Raw genomic sequence first — 19,903 nt, forward strand, 5'->3', positions numbered from 1 at the left:
TGGCCCCTGATCAATGTACAGAATGATAGAACCTAATAGCCAATACAATGAGGTCAAAAACTATTTTGATATAATAAAGCCAAATATTGCTTTGAGGGCAATTCCTTTTCTGCTAGCCATGACGAGAAGAGGTCATTCAGACGTGACTACGGTGGGGTTATTGCACGTGGCTTAGCGTTGTGTCATGAGGGTCATCCTTCATATTTTTAGCTGTCGAGTAAGTAACTGTAGAATTGGCTATCCTGGGGCTATGCTGTACATCTGTGAGTCTCACAGATGAGTAACAGAGGCAGTGTAACTATCTAGCTGAAAGGTCGGGACATGTGCTATATTTCTTTTCACTCTCTTTAATAGGTGATATTTCTTACCTGTGTCACCGGACTGGCTCACACCATTTTCTTTATAATTTACAACTTTTCCTTATGCCATCTGCCCCCTCCCTTCCCCATTGGTCTTTGGACAGATGATAAGCAAATATAGACTGCATAGACGTTGCTTAACCAGCTATGTGCTTTCTCTACACCTCAATCTGTTTGGTGGAGGATAGACAAGCATGTACCATCCCCTGTTTTTCACCATTGTCAGCTTTGGTTCAGAGTCATTCTCTGGTGACCCAGAATAGTCATGGATTGGTGGCGGTCGTGCTGTTGGAGCTGCAGTTGTAGATAAAGTCGGGAAAGAAGACAGGTAACAAAAAATCATGGGATCAGAGAGGACATCTAGACCTTAGGGTCAGGAGTAGTACAATGGGCTAGGCAGGAGCATAGTTTGGAAATATCCAAGAGTCAGTACTAAGTGTAGCAGCACAAGTACCAGATGTCGTATACAGAGGAGAAACATAGTAAGAAACAAGGTGAAAGTCAGGGATGGATACAGGGGCGTAACTAGAATTGGCTGGGCCCCATAGCAAACTTTTGATTGGGCCCCTCCCGACTGACCACAAACCCATCATGTGTAGTCATAACCTTTAACATTTAACTGCAAGTGCTCATTAGGAGCAGTTAAAGGAATATATGCAGCACCCTGAAGGCCACCGAGTGCTGCAAATTATGACTTCTCAGGGGGCCCAGTGTATTGCAAGAGTGGACCACTGGGCCCCCTGATGCGGCGGGCCCTGTAGCAGTCGCTATGGTGGCAGTTCCCGCCTGGATGGATAGCAACAGGAACAGAGATAAGAGTGATGTTTGTAAATTACCAGCCAGAGCATCGTGGGATGACCTCCCTTTAAATTGACTACCTGACATCTTTCATCACGGGTTGCCCTGGCAGTCCAGTGCCAGTGTAGAGCCTGGGGACGAGGCCATGGTGGGCAGGAGGGGACACAGCAAATGGATGCGACCATTGGCAAGTTCTGCAGATGATTGTCTAGACAGGGTGGTGGAACCGGGTGAGGTGAGTAATAGTTGGGCATACGTAATTTGCTTATTATTGGAAGCAGCATCAAGTGTTTGTTCTACCACTGCCCACTTTATGCCCCTGACCAGGGTTGGGGGTCTTTTTCAGTTGTTGTGCTTAGACCCAGCATTTTGAGGGGGGGGGTTGTGCCATGAATATTTTACATATAGACATATCCTACTGCTTAGGTCAATAATTCCAAACCGCCTTACTATGGCAAAAACCCTGATAGACATATTCTCCTCCTTATATTTACTTTGTTCATATTATATAGGTGAAAGCTCTCGGTGCTTCTGGTTTACAGGAAACCCCCCAAAAATGTGTTAAAAGGAGGCTGGGTTGGGAAAGGATGGTTTTGGCAATCACTTGGTACGTGAAATGTGCCCCTATATGTAGGTAAAGAATCCCCTGCCCTCCCAGGACCCCCACCTGTCTGCCGCTCCAGTGCTGTTCACGCCTTGTGTTCGCTGCAGGCAAGCACAACAGCCTATGCATAGGAAAGTGATGAAGCTCTGCTGTTTACTGTGGAAGGGCTTAGCGCAGTGCCGGCGAGAGATGATTTGCAATGCGGCTCTTGGCTCCGTCTACCATATCCCACATAGTCCTGAGAAACATTTCTAGATCTATACGTGAATAATATAAGCAGATTTTAATACTAAACTTTCATTAGTCATGGCAACTTTAATATAAAGGGGACCTGTCACGGTCCCCTTTATATAGAGCAGGAGGAGCTTAACAGACTGATCATGTGATGCTGCTAGATTGGACTGGACTTTCATGGTGACAGGTTCCCTTTAGGTGATTTTAAAAATGGGACATCTAATAGTGGGATATCCTGTAAGGCAGTATATGTTTATAAGAAATGGTCACTTTCAACATGCTTCACAAACTTTTATTCTCTCTGGAAAAACTGCACACTGCTCTCAAAAGGAACTAGCAAATTGCTGAGGGATCAGGTGACATGCTATCCACAGAAGTCTATAAAGAGGGTAAGGAGGGAGAGTGATTGGAGAGAGCCAGAAGCAAACAGAGATACTATAGGAGCTTACAACTGAGTATTAGATCTCATTCAAGTGCTGTAGTCACAGCTTAGACTACTTAGTACTGCTCTATAATGCTCTACATGATACTGCTACCTCTGAGGGTGTGCCATTAAGATGAAGGGGAACAAGATCCTCTTTTCTGTGTGCAGTGTATAGGAGACATAGAGGAAACATAGAGGCTAGGCTCCACCCACTTGTTCTGGGAAAACTGATAGTTAGAGATGGAGCCTGCAGAGGGAAAACTGCTGAAAAGCACCATATATGAATCCTATAATAGCCAGAAATAGTGCTGCTCTACCTATATGCACAACTGCTTATCCTGAAACCACAGATATTCTTTAATGGAAGAACAGACAGGAATGAACATGTCAGAAACCAAAAGCAAGATGAACTATGTAGGTTAGTTCACACATGTTGTTAAAAGTGGAACTCCCCTTTAAGAAAGAAAAATTGCTTAAATGCAGGATATAATTTTTTTTGTCAAGTCCAATATTATATCAGATGATTTGTGAAACCTTTGGAATTAAAATAAAATTAAATAAATACAATAATATTTCACTGGCCGTAAATGACACAAATGCTGTCAGAATTTCCCATTGTTTATATCCAGCGTGTCACAGTGTCATTGCATCGATAGGACACAGGCCACTGGGCAACGCAATGCTGCATCTATGGTCTTCATAAACAGTCAATTTGTTATCTCTCCCCTGATGCTGCTTTTATGGAGCAAATGTTCCCGTCTTGGTACACAGAAACCATTTTCCTGAACAGACTACTCTTTAGGGGACGCTGACCGAGATATGCCCTCTTGGCATAGGACAACCATGTAATTGGCTCACAATATGATAAAAATGGGCCACTGGGGGGGATTGAGGACTTTTTAATTGCAAAATTCTGTTCTACTTTCCTTCCAAATCCCATACTGGGTTGATGATAGGGTTTATGTGCTATTGGGTGCCCAAGTGGTTTTAGGTCAAGTGCATTTGACCTTGTACACGATTGCTAATAATTTGGTAGTTCCAGTAGCCGTTGTCTTGCTTCCCGGTGCTCTTCTGCTTCTTCTTGCCACCTGCTTCAAGGGTATATGCTGGCTTCCTAAAGACCTAGTGAAACCTGAGCCGTAGGTCCTTTTAGCTCTTCAAGTCTCCAAAGATGTCTTGTCCTTGCCATTGATCCAGCTTGTAAATTTGCCCCCCCCTCTACTAGTTTGTGACCTGTCCTAACTTCGGCATGTCCACCGATTTTGACCAAACTTTATAGGACTTGACTTGTGCCATGTTCAACTTTGAGTCTTATCTGCTATCTTTGAACCATTGGTGTATTTCGTCAATGTCAAACATTGTTAATGGAGGCTACTTTAGTAGTGTGTCCAAACTTGAACGCTCTGCATCTGATTACCGGTGGCTGAAGATGTTGGAGGCAGCCCTAAGTCTACGGCAGCCATAGGCTGTATCTATGTATTCAAGGACGCCCTACTCCCATCCAACTTTTTCAGCCACCCGTAATCAAATGCAGAACATTCAGATTTAGACAAGCCCCAGCGTGCTCAAGGTTCACTCATCTCTAATTATGAACTCACAACACGTAAGCCCATTTATGCATTAGTGATCCACTGGATCCAAATGGTGTCCTTAGGGCTTGTTACAGTCAGTTGTCCCAATGTGAAAGTTCAGTGAAGTTGCCTACAGACATTTTTTTTCTAATATTTTTGATTCTTGGAGATCTTTGCAGGTGACAGGCTGACAAGTCAATAGTTGGTTGGTTCATATTGATGACGTTGATGAACTGTGAGCTGGAACTTTAGGGCCTCAATGCAGAATGAGTACTGGGCTCATCACCATCATGTTGCAGAATGATTTTTGGCCATCCCCTCAGGCACAGGACACAGGTGCTATGATGACACCATAAAGCAACACCCCTTAGGAGATTGTTGTCCTTAGTAATTTATATTATTCATACATGGGTAGAGTAATATTGGTTTGGAGGTAAGATTCCAGCCATATTTGAGACCAGAATCCATATGTCCAATAAGCCCAGCAGTTTATTACAATTCATGGCGTATACGAGGCAGGTTGGTGATGATGCTGCTGCAGAGTTTTGCAATCCAGACAGTGTGTGATGTAACTGAAGCTGCCACAAGCCCCTTGGGGACGTGTATATATTGTGTATGTGTGTCTGACGGCTTACGCATATGATATGCTGCAGCTGGGACCTATCACACGGTATGACCCATGAGACAGACAAGCAATGGGAATCCCAGACACAGTTGTCTCTTCATAACATCAGAACGACCATGTTTTCCCAAACAGAAACCTTTCGCCCTTTTGTAGGTATGAAAAACTGTAACGTCGTGGATCGTGTTATCTGCAGGTTGCCTTAAAGTGTTCCAGTAGGCGCGGCGTCGGCACTCTCCTCGACTGACATATGGTGTAGGCAGGAAAAGTAAAGAATGAAAAAGAATTAACTCCTAAGGAGCATTTTCTCCCTAAGGGTGCGTTCACACCTACAGGATCTGCAGCAGATCTGCGGCAGATTTGATGCTGTGTTCAGTTATTTAAATAAAATCTGCTGCAGAAAATCAGCTGCAGATCCTGTAGGTGTGAACGCACCATAAAGGAGCATTAATTTAGGTCCTAGATCTCCAGGCTTTAACCTGGCAAATAACCAATGCCCAAAATGACCTTATTATCATAGTCCACCTAAGGTCCACCATTCAATATGGCCTTATTATCATAGTCCACCCCAAGGTCCATCACCCAAAATGACCTAATTATCATACTCCACTCCAAGGTCTACCACCTAAAATTACCTTATTATCATAGTCCACCTCAAGGTCCATCACCCAAAATGACCTTATTATCATACTCCAACCCAAGTTCCACCATCCAAAATGGCCTTATTATCATAGTCCACCCCAAGGTCCATTTCCCAAAATTACCTTATAATCATATTCCAACCCATATTCCATCACCCAAAATGGCCTTATTATCATACTCCAACCCAAGGTCCACCACCCAAAATGACCTTATCATCATACTCCAACCCAAGGTCCACCACCCAAAATGACCTTATCATCATACTCCAACCCAAGGTCCACCACCCAAAATGACCTTATTATCATAGTCCAACCCAAGGTCCATCACCCAAAATGACCTTAATATCATAGTCCACTCAAGAGTCCATCACCCAAAATGATCTTATTATCATCCTCCAACCCAAGTTCCACCGTCCAAAATGGCCTTATTATCATAGTCCAACCCAAGTTCCACCACCCAAAATTACCTTATTATCATACTCCAACCCAAGTTCCACCACCCAAAATTACCTTATTATCATACTCCAACCCAAGTTCCACCACCCAAAATTACCTTATTATCATACTCCAACCCAAGGTCCATCACCCAATATGACCTTATTATCATAGTCCAACCCAAGGTCCATCACCCAAAATGACCTTATTATCACAGGCCACCTCTAGTCTTCTGATTCTATCTTGCTGGTAGATTTGGATAGAAACAAATTGGACAATTCTCAATGATTAATTTTCTAAACCCAATATAGCTTCCAGATCAAAGTGCATTGCCACATCTTGTCATCAATAACGCAGACGAGCAGAGATCGGACAGCACAACAATGTGACAGAAATACTCTTTACATTATCTTTAGGAGCATTACTCAGTCGTGACTTAATTCCTCCAAAGTTAATCTCATTAATAGCTCGATCGATGGGTCTCTGAAAAATGATTCAGTGGAATCTTAGTGGATGTGATGAGCACATGAAGCAGGAAAGAATTTCTTATTGCTCCTGGGCTCTTTATTCTCCAAGGGGGTCATTTATGAAGGGCACTTTATAGGGAATAACAGGTTTTAATAGTGTGACATGCAGCCCTTAATGTGCTGAGGGCCAGCTGGGACATGTAGTTGCACTGATGGTATGAGTCTCTGACCCCTGGGGCACACCATCCACTGTAGTGTGTCTGATGAATGGCAATAGGGTGCCCTTATGCTTAATAATGAAGCCAGACACCAAGTGTAACATAAAAATAGAGACAGTTCTCTGGTTCACAGTAGCAACAAATACCCCTTAGAACTGATTGCCAAGAAAACGTATATGGGGGAATGCAAGCGATAAAGTTCAGGAAGGGATGCACTCCATTGAGAGTCTTGGCCAGTTGGGTGACTTTAGGAACATGCTGAAGATTGGCGAGCTCCAGTGTCCTATAGCAGGATGCAGGTTCATGCAGAGAAGTGAACTGGTAGCCATAAACCTTTGGTCCCAGCCACAGATCAAGGTACCAAACTAGCAAAGTGGCTCTTGTGGGGCTGCTCCCATCTGATTCGAATGGAGATGTACAAGTAAAATATCTAGATCAGTGCTTCTCAAACTGTGAGGCGCCCCCTAGTTGTTGGTGAGGCCCAGCTGGGGAACTTGGATAAGTTTTTTTTTTTCAATTTCACCACACTTTGAATTTTATTCTGGTTTCACAGTGTACTTTATGAAAAAATTCAGCCTGTCATTGCAAAGTACAATTAGTGGCGCAAAAAATAAGGGCTCATGTGGGTCTCTAGGTGAAAAAATACAAGTGCTATGGCCTTTTAAGCACAAGGAGGGAAAAACGAAAATGCAAAAATTGAAATTGGCCGGGTCCTCTAAGGGTTAAATGGACTTTTACCACAGATAGTGAGGCCCAGGTACCCTCTTGGTGAGTCTGGTGAGGCCCAGCACCCTCTTGGTGAGTCTGGTGAGGCCCAGGCATTGCCTTGGTCTATTGGGTGAGGCTCCAGTAGAAATAGTTTGAGAAGCACAGATCTAGATGATAATAGTGATAATTAGATTAAAGGGGTAGTGCGGCGCTAAACAATTATTCACTAAATAACACACATTACAAAGTTATACAACTTTGTAATGTATGTTATGTTAGTGAATGGCCCCCTTCCCCGTGTTTCCCCCCACCCATGCTAGACCTGGAAGTGTAGTGCTCTATACTCACCTGATCCGTGTCGATCCCCGTCCGCCATCTTGGGACAATGATGTAATCTTTGGGCGCCCTCTGCCGCGTCATCAGCTGCTCAGCCGCGATTGGCTGAGCACAGTAATTCACGGCTGAGCAGCTGATAACGTGGCAAAGGGCGGCCGGCACGAGGGACGGTCGGAGCGGTCCGGCCGGCCACCCGAAGATTACATCATTGTTACAAGATGGCGGACAGGGGTCGACACGGATCAGGTGAGTATAGAGCACTACACTTCCGGGTCTAGCATGGGTGGGGGGAAACACGGGGAAGGGGGCCATTCACTAACATAACATACATTACAAAGTTGTATAACTTTGTAATGTGTGTTATTTAGTGAATAATTGTTTAGCGCCGCACTACCCCTTTAAGAAATTATTCAAAAATTTACGATAAACAATCTCAAACGCCCGATTCGGTGAACAACCTGAATTTTTTCGCCCAATTACACTTAACCATGATCGTTAATTGCGATTGCGAATAGGGAATGATGGTTTAAACAAGCGATCAACGATTTCTCGTTAGTTGTTTAATCGTTGCCTTCAATTACACAAAACGATTATCGTTTAAATCCGAACAATATAACAATTTTTTTAACTCTAACCATACCGTGTAATAGGGTTCTTAGAGTGGACTGTATTCTTATATGTACTTCCCAGGCAGGGAGGTGGTGGTATACAGCGGCCACAGGATGACAGTGGACCACTGTGATATAGTGGCTGCAGGTGGCGCTAGTTGACTCCCTGGGAAAGCTGTAAGGCAGACTAAAAGCCTAGCCAGGTAGATGGGGAGGTCAGGTGGACTAAGTGTATAGACAACTTGTCTTTTGTACTACCCAACTCCCTGTCATCTGGAATGCTTCATTACACCCATAACCCTCTATGGTACTATGTAGTCTGAAGGCCACTTACATCTGTATGGAGTTATGGAGACCTTGAATAACAGGGTCATTATGTGTTGATGTGACCCTAGGGCTGAATGTAGACCTGTACTTCATACTAGGACAGGACGAGCACTGCATGTTGAGATGCCACAACCGCCACAACAAGCTATAAAAATGTAAAAGCCTCCTGTCTAGCCTAAGTGACCATATCCGAGCATCCGCCGGCGTCTCAGGAGTTATGTTGCCCATAAACCGAATTTTGCTTTTCTTCTTGTTTTTCCTTGAAAAATGTCTTCTCGTATATTGTGTATTCTAAGCAGAGTGTTTTCGACATATCGTCTAAATCTTCTCGCTAAAATGCAGCCGAGATCACCACGGAGGAAACTTATTGCTTTGTGTCTCCACCGCTGAATCATTGTGTCACAAACTCTTTCTTTAATGCTATTAAAATACATCAAGTGCAGTCCCAGGTTGGAACATCATCCCATTGAGCTGCGGGTGGCTTCAATTCTCATCAATACTGGCCGCCACCGTCATCTCCTCCACCGGGGAGACCTCAACGCCAATGCAAATTCTATTAAGGATCTTTCTATCAATGGCTGATGACTTCTGTTGGAGGTCTTGTAGGCCCTTCAGGCGTATGAGCGATTGTAGCCTCTACAGTATTCCCATCACTGGTAGGAAGGGGTGCGTAGTCTAAAAAAGTATTAAACTTCAGCGTGTAAGGTATGTAAAAACCAATATGGATACTGTTACAGTCATAGAGGCGCCAAGAAGGAGTTGATGGAATTGAATGACACTTTCTATGTTTGAGGGGACAGTGTGCCCACCCCACATCATCACACCAGCAGGGCACAGTGTATTCTCCCTACATCATCACACCACCAGGGGGCAGTGTGTCCTCCCACCATCATCACACCAGTAGGGGCACAGTGTATTCTCCCCACATCATCACACCAGCAGGGGCACAGTGTATTCTCCCCACATCATCACACCACCAGGGGACAGTGTGTCTTCCACACACCATCACACCAGCAGAGGCAGTGTGTCCTCGCATCATCACCTCAGCAGAGGGCAGTGTGTCCTACCCACATCACCACACTAATAGGTGGTAGTGTGTCCTCCCCACATCATCACACCAATAGGTGGCAGTGTGTTCTCACCACATCATCACACCAGCAGGAGGCACAGTGTATTCTGCCCACATCATCACACCACCAGGGGACAGTGTGTCTTCCACACACCATCACACCAGCAGAGGCAGTGTGTCCTCTCCACATAATCACACCAGCAGGGGGCAGTGTGTCCTCCCCACATCATCACACCAATAGGTGGCAGTGTGTCCTCACCACATCATTACACCAGCAGGGGAAGTTTGCCCTCCCCACATTATCACACCAGCAGGGGGCAGTTTGTCCTCCCCACATCTTCACCTCAGCAGGGGGCAGTGTGTCCTCACCACCTCATCACACTAATAGGGGGCAGTGTGTCCTCACCACATCATCACACCAGCAGGGGCAGTGTGTCCTCACCACCTCATCACACTAATAGGGGGCAGTGTGTCCTCACCACATCATCACACCAGCAGGGGCAGTGTGTCCTCACCACATCATCACACCAGCAGGGGGCAGTGTGTCCTCCCCACATCATCACACCAGCAGGGGGCAGTGTGTCCTCCCCACATCATCACACCAGCAGGGGGCAGTGTGTCACTCCACAGCACGGGCTGGTTTTAAGTGCTGACCATGTAGCTCTATACCCCAACCTATCATTCGATACCATATGGTTCCAGTATAAAACAGTCCAGGCTTATTGTTCATAACAATAGTGTGAAAGAAGGTGATGGTGGCTGTTGTCAATGGGGAAATTGGGTGCTGTCTTTGGATGGTGTACAAAAAAACTGTGGGAGCTGCTCGTGTTTGTCGGTGGATCAAACCATCCTCTCTAGTAGTGTCTGTCTGGGCCATCTAGAGTCGGCTTGCCATGTGTGCCCTTATGTAACTACTGTTCCCAGCACCATCTTGTGGGCAGTTTGTCCAAAGACCCATCCAGCTTCTTTCAGCCCAATGATGCCCTCTTAAGGTTTGTGAACTGAGTAAAATGGCATTGTAGAGACAGTTCTTTTAGTCATCAGTCTCTCATCAAGAGGTACACTATCCAAAAGTAGCCTCTGAAAGTTTTTTTTTATATTGCTGCCAGGGGCATGGTGGCTGCATGCCAGACAAGGCCTATGGGGTGGAGGCCCCATGGTGTGTGACCTACTCCAAAAACAGAACAATTGTCATCTTATATGAGAAGATCTTATACTACTATTTTTACCACTTTATGACTTTACTGCTATTCTTTGTCTGTGGATTTGAAGCTGTACTGTGAAATGAGCCAATGTGTAGGATAAAGCTCCTGGTACTGGACTCGCCTGCCGTTTCTGGGCACTGCATAAATAAATGATACTAATATAATATTGATGGTTATTGGAATGAACGTAGATAAATAATTCATGTGTACATATCCTTTGACGTATTCATTCCAATGGAGTTTTTTACAAACTGTTCCTCGGTATGTTGCTTTTATCAATTTGCAAGTAAGAGATGAATGAAAGTATAAGGACTCACTAAATGCTCTTGTTGTTATGTAAAATATCGTGTTTAACACAATCTCTTCTTCTCCTGCAGGATACTGGCGACAGCCGGCACAGATTTTGACCTGCGGACGTTGAGAGCAGTCAGAGTATTAAGGCCGCTGAAGCTGGTTTCGGGAATCCCTAGTAAGTATCCACCCCCTCTTAGTAAAGGCCATTCACCCACGTAAAATCAGTAGTGTAACACATATACGTAGAGGAGTGCAAATGTGCACCCCCCCCCCCCCCCATGGGTTTTATCACTTTCTGGTTCTCTCTATGAATGGTGACCCTGCTGTTGCCATATAACAGAGCTTACACTTTCCCACAATCCCCCTTACCTGCATGAGCAGTGGAGACCAACTGCCACTACTAGTGGGACAAATCTAGAGATATCAGTTAAACTGAGCATGTGTGACCACCTTAGTAAACGCTCAAAGGCAGGTCGTAACTAAGGGCAGCAGGTTATCAAGCAAAGCAGGCACATGGGGAATTGGTAAGTGTATATTTTTCAAACAGGACATCTTTAGAAATGTTAAAATATGTTTAATTTCAGTTTAAACCTACTTGTCTTTAACTGTAGAGGGTATATAAGTTGTGTTCACACCCAAACTGTGTGAACAGAGATCTCTGCCCCCTATGACTATTATATAGACAATAGTTTCGAACGAACTGGCATAACTATTTGGCATTTGACTTCCGGTGTCTGGAGAAGTTGGATGTTGCCCTGGAAAACACGGATACAGCCATAGACGACATCCAACTTCTCTAGACCCCAGGAGTCAAATGCCGAGTGGTTGGGGTCTGGAGAGCATTGTTGTACCCGAACAGTCCATCAAGTTCTTTCAACACTAATAGACGAACATGCCAGATTTGTTTAAATCTCATAAAGACCACCAATGAGAGATATAAGATTGTCAGAATAGGAAAGGGTTCTTTACAGTAAGAGAAGTTACATTTATAATGGCCAATCCAAGAGACAGGGAATAAGAATTTCAACACTGCATAAACAGACATTTCTCTAAATACTAATGGTTTTAAGAGTTAACAAGGGTGACAATTATGGAAAATTGATCCAGGAGACTGGGATGAGTAAAGGAAGGAGTCTTTTTTTCTCCTGTGTGGCACAAAGCTGGCAAATCACAAATAGGAGTTGTCTTTTGATCAAACAAATGGGTCTATAAATGTTGAAAATAATGGACAATTAGGTCTTCAGGAAGTTACAATATTGGGCACATCAGCGTATATACTGATATAGAAGGGGTGGAGCTCAATATATTAGGGGGAGGGCTTAATTTAAAGGGGCCACAGGAGGAGTAACACACCTTAAATTTACACCACCACTGATGGGTTCTTTGATATATTGTGGTTTGCATTATTGTCTTCTTATTATGTGTAACCTGGTACCTGACTTACATCTCTGTGTTCCACATTACAGGTCTACAGGTGGTGTTAAAGTCTATCATGAAGGCCATGGTCCCGCTTCTTCAAATTGGCTTGCTACTTTTCTTTGCCATCGTCATGTTTGCTATTATAGGGCTGGAGTTTTATATGGGAAAGTTCCACAAAACTTGCTTCTCTTATGAAACAGGTGAGACTTAGACAATTTTGCCATTATGTGCGTAAGTAATGTAGAACTAAAGGGGTTTCCCATGCTAAATTTATTGCTTGGCAATGCTCAAGAAAGGTCATTAATATCAGATTGGTTAGGGTGCCATAAGCAGGAAGCAGACAGCTCCGTCCACTGTGTAGTGGCTAAGATCAGTTACTGCACCTCACCTCCTATATCTAAGTAAATGGGGGGAAGGAAGGTATAAGGGATTATCTAACATTAGTAAAACCTCTTTACTTAGTCTTTACTTCCACAAACAGTGCCCCACTTGTCCTCAGGTTGTGTGTGGTATTACAACTAAGCATCCTATTAAAAAGTGAGTTTTGGTTTTCGATGATTAACAATGAATGATCGCAAACAAGCCATTTTGGGAACAACCTGAAATCGTTCGCCATAACACACAGAACGATAGTTGTTAGTTATGATCGTTACTAAGGTCATTTACTCCTTCTGATCCCAGCAAAAGAAGGAACGATGTGTACCTACAGAGGAGATTAGCGAATATTTAGACAAGAACCCATGGACACATGCCTATACCCGTAAGAGACTTGTTCAATGCGACAAGCACAATTTAGCCCCCCGCCCCCTCCTCCTCTATTTCTTGCTAATGTCTAATATTACCGGCTCAACGTTTCATAACTTGTATCTCGAATTCTCGAATATTTCTATCAAAGAGATTGAAATCTCCATAAGCGCGCCTTGTTGTGGCTGTTTGCAGCCACATTAATTGTTCTTTTGTCTAACTTTTTTTCAGCTTTGAGACTGGGAAAATGACCTCCAGGATATTAGAGATCTGTCAGCATGTATCTCTGAGAAGCTCACCCATCCCTATCTAGAGAGGGTTTTTGGAGATCAAGGAAGCTTAGAGACCGATGTCAGGCAGTGTTAATAACTTTCTACTGTATCACATATGCAGTCTCTCTGGTTTTACCTCTGGAAATTAGAATAATTTGAGATAATCCAAAGATGTGTTTTCCCTCTGATTCTCCTTATGTGGCGGGCAGAGTGTGTGCCAGGCCTTAAACGGATAAGCAGAAAGCTAGACAGTCCAAGCTGCTCCAATTTCTCTCCACCAGAAACAAGGCTTTTAATAAACATCTTGTACCAGCAAAAGTATGGCCACTTATTTCCATATTCAAGGACATATGTTTCTCTTGTTACAAGATTTCAGACAGGTCCTCTGTGTTGTCTACAGGTTCTCTAAGTTGTCTACAGGTCCTCTAAGTTGTCTACAGATCCTCTAACTTATGTACAGGTCCTCTAAGTTGTCTATGGGTCCTCTAAGTTGTCTACAGGTCCTCTAAGTTATCTACAGGTCCTCTAAGTTATCTACAGGTCCTTTAAGTTATCTACAGGTCCTCTAAGTTATCTACAGGTCCTCTAAGTTATCTACAGCTCCTTTAAGTTATCTACAGGTCCTCTAAGTTATCTACAGGTCCTCTAAGTTATCTACAGGTCTTCAAACTTGGGTACAGGTCCTCTTACTTGTCCATGGGTCCTCAAAGTTGTCTACAGGTCCTCTAAGTTGTCTACAGCTGTTCCACTGATTCAGAAAGGGTAGACACTCATTTTCCTGTGACAAGGAATGGACTTGGAGGCCAGCAGGAAGAGGATTCTATATCACTAGGCCTCCAGGGAGCAGCTGCTATTCTATTGGTCACCATAGAGCGAATGCTATTTCTCTAGGTCGTCAGGGAGGAACTCCTATGACAAAGAATCGTATTGAAGCCATATTAAGTAAATATGTCACTAGGTTTATGCTGTCTTAAATTACGGTAACATAAACTAGTGAAGAAAATGCTGAACAGAGTGATATATTACTTACATTATTCTATTCAGCTGTTCTCCTAATATGCAGGAGAATAGGATTCTTGCCACACCCCTCCCCCTGCCTTCCAGCTGCTGATTGACAGTTGACTGCCTATACACATCAAGGATAGATAACTGCCAATTAGCAGCTGGTGGGCGGAGTTTGTTGTTGCTCAAGAATATACAGGACTACTGAGCACATGCACATAATGCAGAGGACTTCTTATTGTCCATGTTATTCAGGAGGATATCTCTGAATCAGCTCCACAGAACAATGTAAGTGATACATCATTCTGTTCAGCCTCTCTGTCACTAGTTTATGCCACCCTTAAATAGGGCAACATATACCTACTGACAGAGTCCCTTTAAGGGCATTTTAAGACAATGGACTGGGTGTATATTACTTTGTGTACAACTGTGTCCCACTACTCCTGGAAAGTTAAAAGTCAGTCGCCAATCCTGGTATACAAAACCCATAGTTACGTTATAGGTGAATTATTAAAATACCTTGACCAATCGAAACTCTCTATACAGGTGAACCCGTTGCTGATTATCCATGTGGAGAAGAAGCACCAGCCCGAACCTGCGATAATGAAACGTCAGAGTGCCGGTTATACTGGAAAGGACCTAACTTTGGAATCACTAACTTTGACAATATCCTGTTTGCGGTCTTGACGGTTTTCCAGTGTATTACCATGGAAGGATGGACGGACATCTTGTACAATGTAAGTGACAAAGAGCTTAAGCAAAAAGAGTTGACTTCATTGGCCATTGCTGGTTTTGGTGGATATGAGCTAAGTTTGGTTGGATAAGGACATTTTTTATGTTCACGTTTGGGGGTTGGTTTAACTTTATTCAATACTATATAGATTTAATGGTAGTTATCAACCATCATACTGGCGGCAGGATACGGTACATCCCTCTTTTTGTTAATGTATTCTTCATAAATACAGGGTTTCCGCTGATGGAGATTATAATTCTCGAGGCATACAGGATATCTAGGACATTCTGTCCTGTGTAGGATAACATTACTTGTTCAGTGGCTCAAGGAGCTGACACCAACATTTGAATAGAAATGTGCCAATTACTGTGAAGTGGAAGCACCCGATGTAGTGCGCGCTACAACACAAATCCCTGTTTCTTATTGTCGGAATTACTGCAAGTATTCCAAAAAACAAAGTAAAGCGCCTCATACCAGACTTTCTCCCGGGGTTATAATCTCCGCACACAGACGGCAACTTATTTGATGAAATATAAAACATTGATGGTTCTGCGCCGCCGGTCAAACAAAATAACACAAAAGGGTGGATCACTGTGCCGGAACTTTAGATACCATGAAACTATGGCAAGATTAAAGGGCGGATACATGAATATGTGTAACTGGTGGTGGTAGATTAAAGGTCATCAGTCATTTGTGTTCAAAGAATTTGTCGAACTGTTCAGATTCGACAACGTTCTCCCAAAAGATTGGAGAACTGTGATGCCTCCCTAGGGAGTCCTAGAAAACATGGACACAGCCAAAGGCTGTATACTGCCTAGGGTTGCCAAACCCCAGCAGTTTACCAAGTCCGCTCAACACTATCAGTCAATAAAGGTGGCCATGCACATAGATAATGTCAAAAGTTTTTATTGGTCGGGGTCTCAATCGGGAGAAAGAGTGGCTGCCTCACTCTCCTCCCCGCTCTGTGTCTATGAGACCTGGGCGGCCTGGTCTGTCTGGGTCATGGGACTTGAGTCCTTAGGTTGTGTGTGGTATTACAGTTCTGCTCCATTTGCTTCAATGAAACTGAGCTACAAAAACCACAACCAAGATGGTTGTAAATGGTTTCCTTGGTGGGATTTGAACCCAAAATTTAAGCATTATAAGGCAACACATGTAATTCAGCATGTCACAGGTGTTCTTCTTGTAGATTCATATGGAATTGGAGGCAATAAACTTATACATACAAATTGTAGGACAGGACAGCATGGCCACAGAACACCACACATCTTATGAGCCACTGTGGTTTTGGCAAGAAGGAAGAGTAATGTCTCTAGAACAGCCATGTGCAGAGTGTGGGGGTAGTAGTGATGGCCGATTAAAGGGGTTATCCAGCTCTACAAAAAACATGGCCACTTTCTTCTACAGACAGCACCGCTCTTGGCTCCAGTTCAGGTGCGTTTTGCACCATTCACTTCAATAGAAATGAGTAGCAAAACTCCACCTAAACTGGATACATTAGTGGTGCTGTCTCTGGTAGAAAGCGGTTTTTGTAGTGCTGGATAATCCCTTTAAGGCTTTACATGTCTTTGCTATGGTACCCCCCCCCCCATCCTTGTTGTATCTTGATCCCCTCTTCGGCATTTCCCGACTTTCTAATCCGGCGTTAAGTTTTCTCCTCCTCGGTTTCCCGTCAGGAGGCTGATAAATGATTTTTGTTTCTAATGAATGGTCCCTTCCTTCTGATGCATAGTCAGACACAGAGATTTGCCTGAGTCAGACCTTTTGCTTCTGTCAAGCTGTAAACTCCCATCCCATCTGGTAGACCTTGTGATCGATGCATCCGTGTCTTGAGAGTGTTACTGTGTTCTACTTCCGAATGCAGTCAGTGATCATTTGTTATCTCATTGATTCTTATTTAATACATCAACAGCGCTGGCAAAATGAAAAGACGAGAAACGAGAAGAAAATGTATGGCTCTCATTACAGGGACTGACCAGACGGACCGAGCCTCGCTTAGCTCCCTGCTATGTTCCTCCACATTTTATTGGGGGGCCTTATAATTGAACCCCCAGGGTGCAGTCATAGCAACATGGCCTTCACCCCTAGAGCCGGGCACTTTGCATGAGTCTCTTAGTGTGAAGGTGCATGTAACCTTATCTAGCAGTCTATTTACTAGTGCTCTATCTCATTTACAAATGCTAGCTGGCTGTGTGCAGAGGCCTCTAGCGTAGGCGAATCCTCGGGAAATTGCTGTCTCTAGAAACGTCTGGTTTACAAGTGGACAAATCTGGATTCCTTTTTTTATCTCTTTTTCTCTGCAAACTTCCAAGAAAATCACCCTGATATATGAATGCAATGTCTGGGCTAATGCCAAATGAAAAATTGGGGTGGTGTTAAAAAAAAGTTGAGGGTCAGGTGCTAGAAAATATCCAAGAAAAAGACTCCAAAACAGAAAAACATCACCCCCCCATGTATGCTTGTCAGATGAGTTGTCCTCCTTCTTCACATTGCCATCATGGCTTCCAGTTGTCTCGCAAAAAGTAAATCCTTTTTAACAGAAGCCAGCGATCATCAGAATGAGGGACCTTCCTCTATGACCTTGAGATGTCCTAAATAGAGATGAGTGCTGGAGAACTGGAGCATGCTCGGGTCTGATCGTTCAGCATTTGATCACCAGTGGCTGAAGAAGTTGGAGTCCCGGAAAACATGGATACAGCCAAAGGCCTAAAGCTTTATCCATGTTTCCCTGACTCCCAGGGTCTGTATCAAACTTCTTCAGCCACCGATCTGGCTCAAGCATGCTCCAGTTGCATTCAACCCTAGTCCCTAAGTATCATATGGAGAGTAAGTGTCAGACTGGAGTATCTGGGGCCCACCAGTGGAGATGATCCTGGGGGCCCACCAATGAAGAACCAGTGAGAAACATGTCAGTCAGTGTTTGTGCAGGTTCTAAAGCTGGGGGCCCACTGGAGGATTCTCTGGTCTTCTGGTGGGCCAGTCCGACACTGTGTAGAGTTGTTGGCTTATGACTAGTATGACAGACCAATTTTCACCAAATATTCATGGATCCCACTGATTTATAAATGGATCCATAGTTCGGTTGTGGTTCTGGTGCCAGGAATGGAGTTGTAGACTACTCCATTACTGTTGTCATCTTGTTTGACTGGTGTCCAACCTATAAACCAGGGAGGGGCAATCTGTGTCCCTCCAACTGTTGCAAAACTACAATTCCCATCAGGCCTAGACAGCCAAAGCTTAAGCGTGATGGGAATTGTATTTTTTGCAACAGGTGGGGGGCCACAGGTTCCCTGTCCTTACTAGAATCCAGGCATGGGGAACCTTTGGCCCTCTAGCTGTCGCAAAACCACCATTCCCATCATGCCTGGACAGCCTTCGGCTGTCCAGGCATGATGGGAATGGTAGTTTTGCAATAACTGGAGGGCAAAGGTTCCCCAACCCTGCTATAACCCTTCAATCTACAGAAAGGCAGCAAATCCTATGAGAGGAGAAAACTCCTTCCTGTCTCCAGAATGATTTCTACGTAAACTTCTAACTCTAGAACCCATCACATGTAATTTTCTACATATATCCGGGATCTCCATGAACCTGTTGAATGAATCAACCATTATGACATCATGAGGCAGAGAGTTCCATAGTCTCACTGCTCTTACAGTAAAGAATCCCGTCTCCTGTCCTCTAGACATAGAGCATGTCCCAATGTCAAAGTTACAGGCCTGGTCATGTAAAAGATCTCTAGAAAGACTGTCCATTTATACATCTGTACATTGTTATTGGGTCACCCCAAGACGTCTATTTCCCAAACTGAATCCAATCCTTCTTGGTTCTGCATTCGAGCCAATGGCTTATATTCGTCCGAGTCGTCTTATTCCATCTCATCACCTCTTATTCTCTCCCCTGCCTGCTTACGCTATCTCTGTCGCCATTGTGTCTATCTGCGCAATCTACCCCTGTCATACTGCGCCTGCCTTCTATGTTTTATTGTCGTAGCATATGACTATTTCAAGCGTCGTAAATCACTTGTCAGCGGGACTGTATTCATTATACAATCCAGAGCCTATGCAGTATACGTGCAAGACGTTCCTGTGGCTTTATGCCTGGGTCTGTGCATATGTACGTGGATGCGGTTATAGCATCCATGAATGTGGCATTTTATGTTGCTTTTATGTAGATTTTTTCACAGAATTACCTAAACTTAGTATGTTGTCCCCATTGACATATCCGGCTCTGCTACACCTTTATCTGTACTATACTGCTTATAGATGTAGCAGTGCTGAATTAGTGGCTTCTAGAGCTCTAACGTTAGTGTAATGTAATAAAGCGCTACCCTATAGAGCAAGGCCAGCCATGATGGATTATGCAATCATTTTATACAGTAGTTTGGACTGAGGACTGAATATGTCATCAGAAAATTGTTTAAATTAGGTTTTAAAGGGGTATTCCACTCAAACAGTAGTGGATTATAATATGTCCTTTTTGGGCTGTAGCCTGGGGCCCTGAGCTCCTGGGGGGCCCATGGTATTGTTCCTGGCTACAGTTTTGCCATGATTTGCAACAAAAAAAAAAAAGTTTTCATATGTTGCTGCCTATGGTGACACTAACAATTCCGTCAATACTTATTATCATCTATTTAGTCTCCTTCCCCCGATTCTGAGCTGCTGCTTTCTGCTGAAGACACAAAAATCTGTGTCTGAGCTTTTCGTCACATCTTCCCTCCTCCATTTCTGAGACATCTGATGTAAACAAGTCCCTTGCAAGCTGTATCTGCAACATTGTAGCTTCTTTGTAATGCTGGGAGCATTACAAGTTGACC

The 19,903-nt window shown here is 43.9% G+C and overlaps 1 protein-coding gene across 4 annotated transcripts in view; it reads left to right on the top strand.

Annotated features, from left to right (window-relative positions):
- The window catches only part of CACNA1B (calcium voltage-gated channel subunit alpha1 B), a 205,045-nt gene that overhangs the window by 69,028 nt on the left and 116,114 nt on the right, over window positions 1-19,903 (top strand). For all 4 annotated transcript variants that reach the window (XM_069942883.1, XM_069942880.1, XM_069942881.1 and 1 more), the window contains exons 3-5: window positions 11,004-11,095; window positions 12,387-12,539; window positions 14,904-15,094. In XM_069942883.1, coding sequence (XP_069798984.1) covers window positions 11,004-11,095; window positions 12,387-12,539; window positions 14,904-15,094 — 436 coding nt within the window. The remainder of the gene's footprint in view (window positions 1-11,003; window positions 11,096-12,386; window positions 12,540-14,903; window positions 15,095-19,903) is intronic.

The sequence above is a fragment of the Dendropsophus ebraccatus genome, chromosome 10 (genome assembly GCF_027789765.1).
Source record: "Dendropsophus ebraccatus isolate aDenEbr1 chromosome 10, aDenEbr1.pat, whole genome shotgun sequence".
In the NCBI taxonomy this organism is placed as follows: Eukaryota; Metazoa; Chordata; class Amphibia; order Anura; family Hylidae; genus Dendropsophus; species Dendropsophus ebraccatus.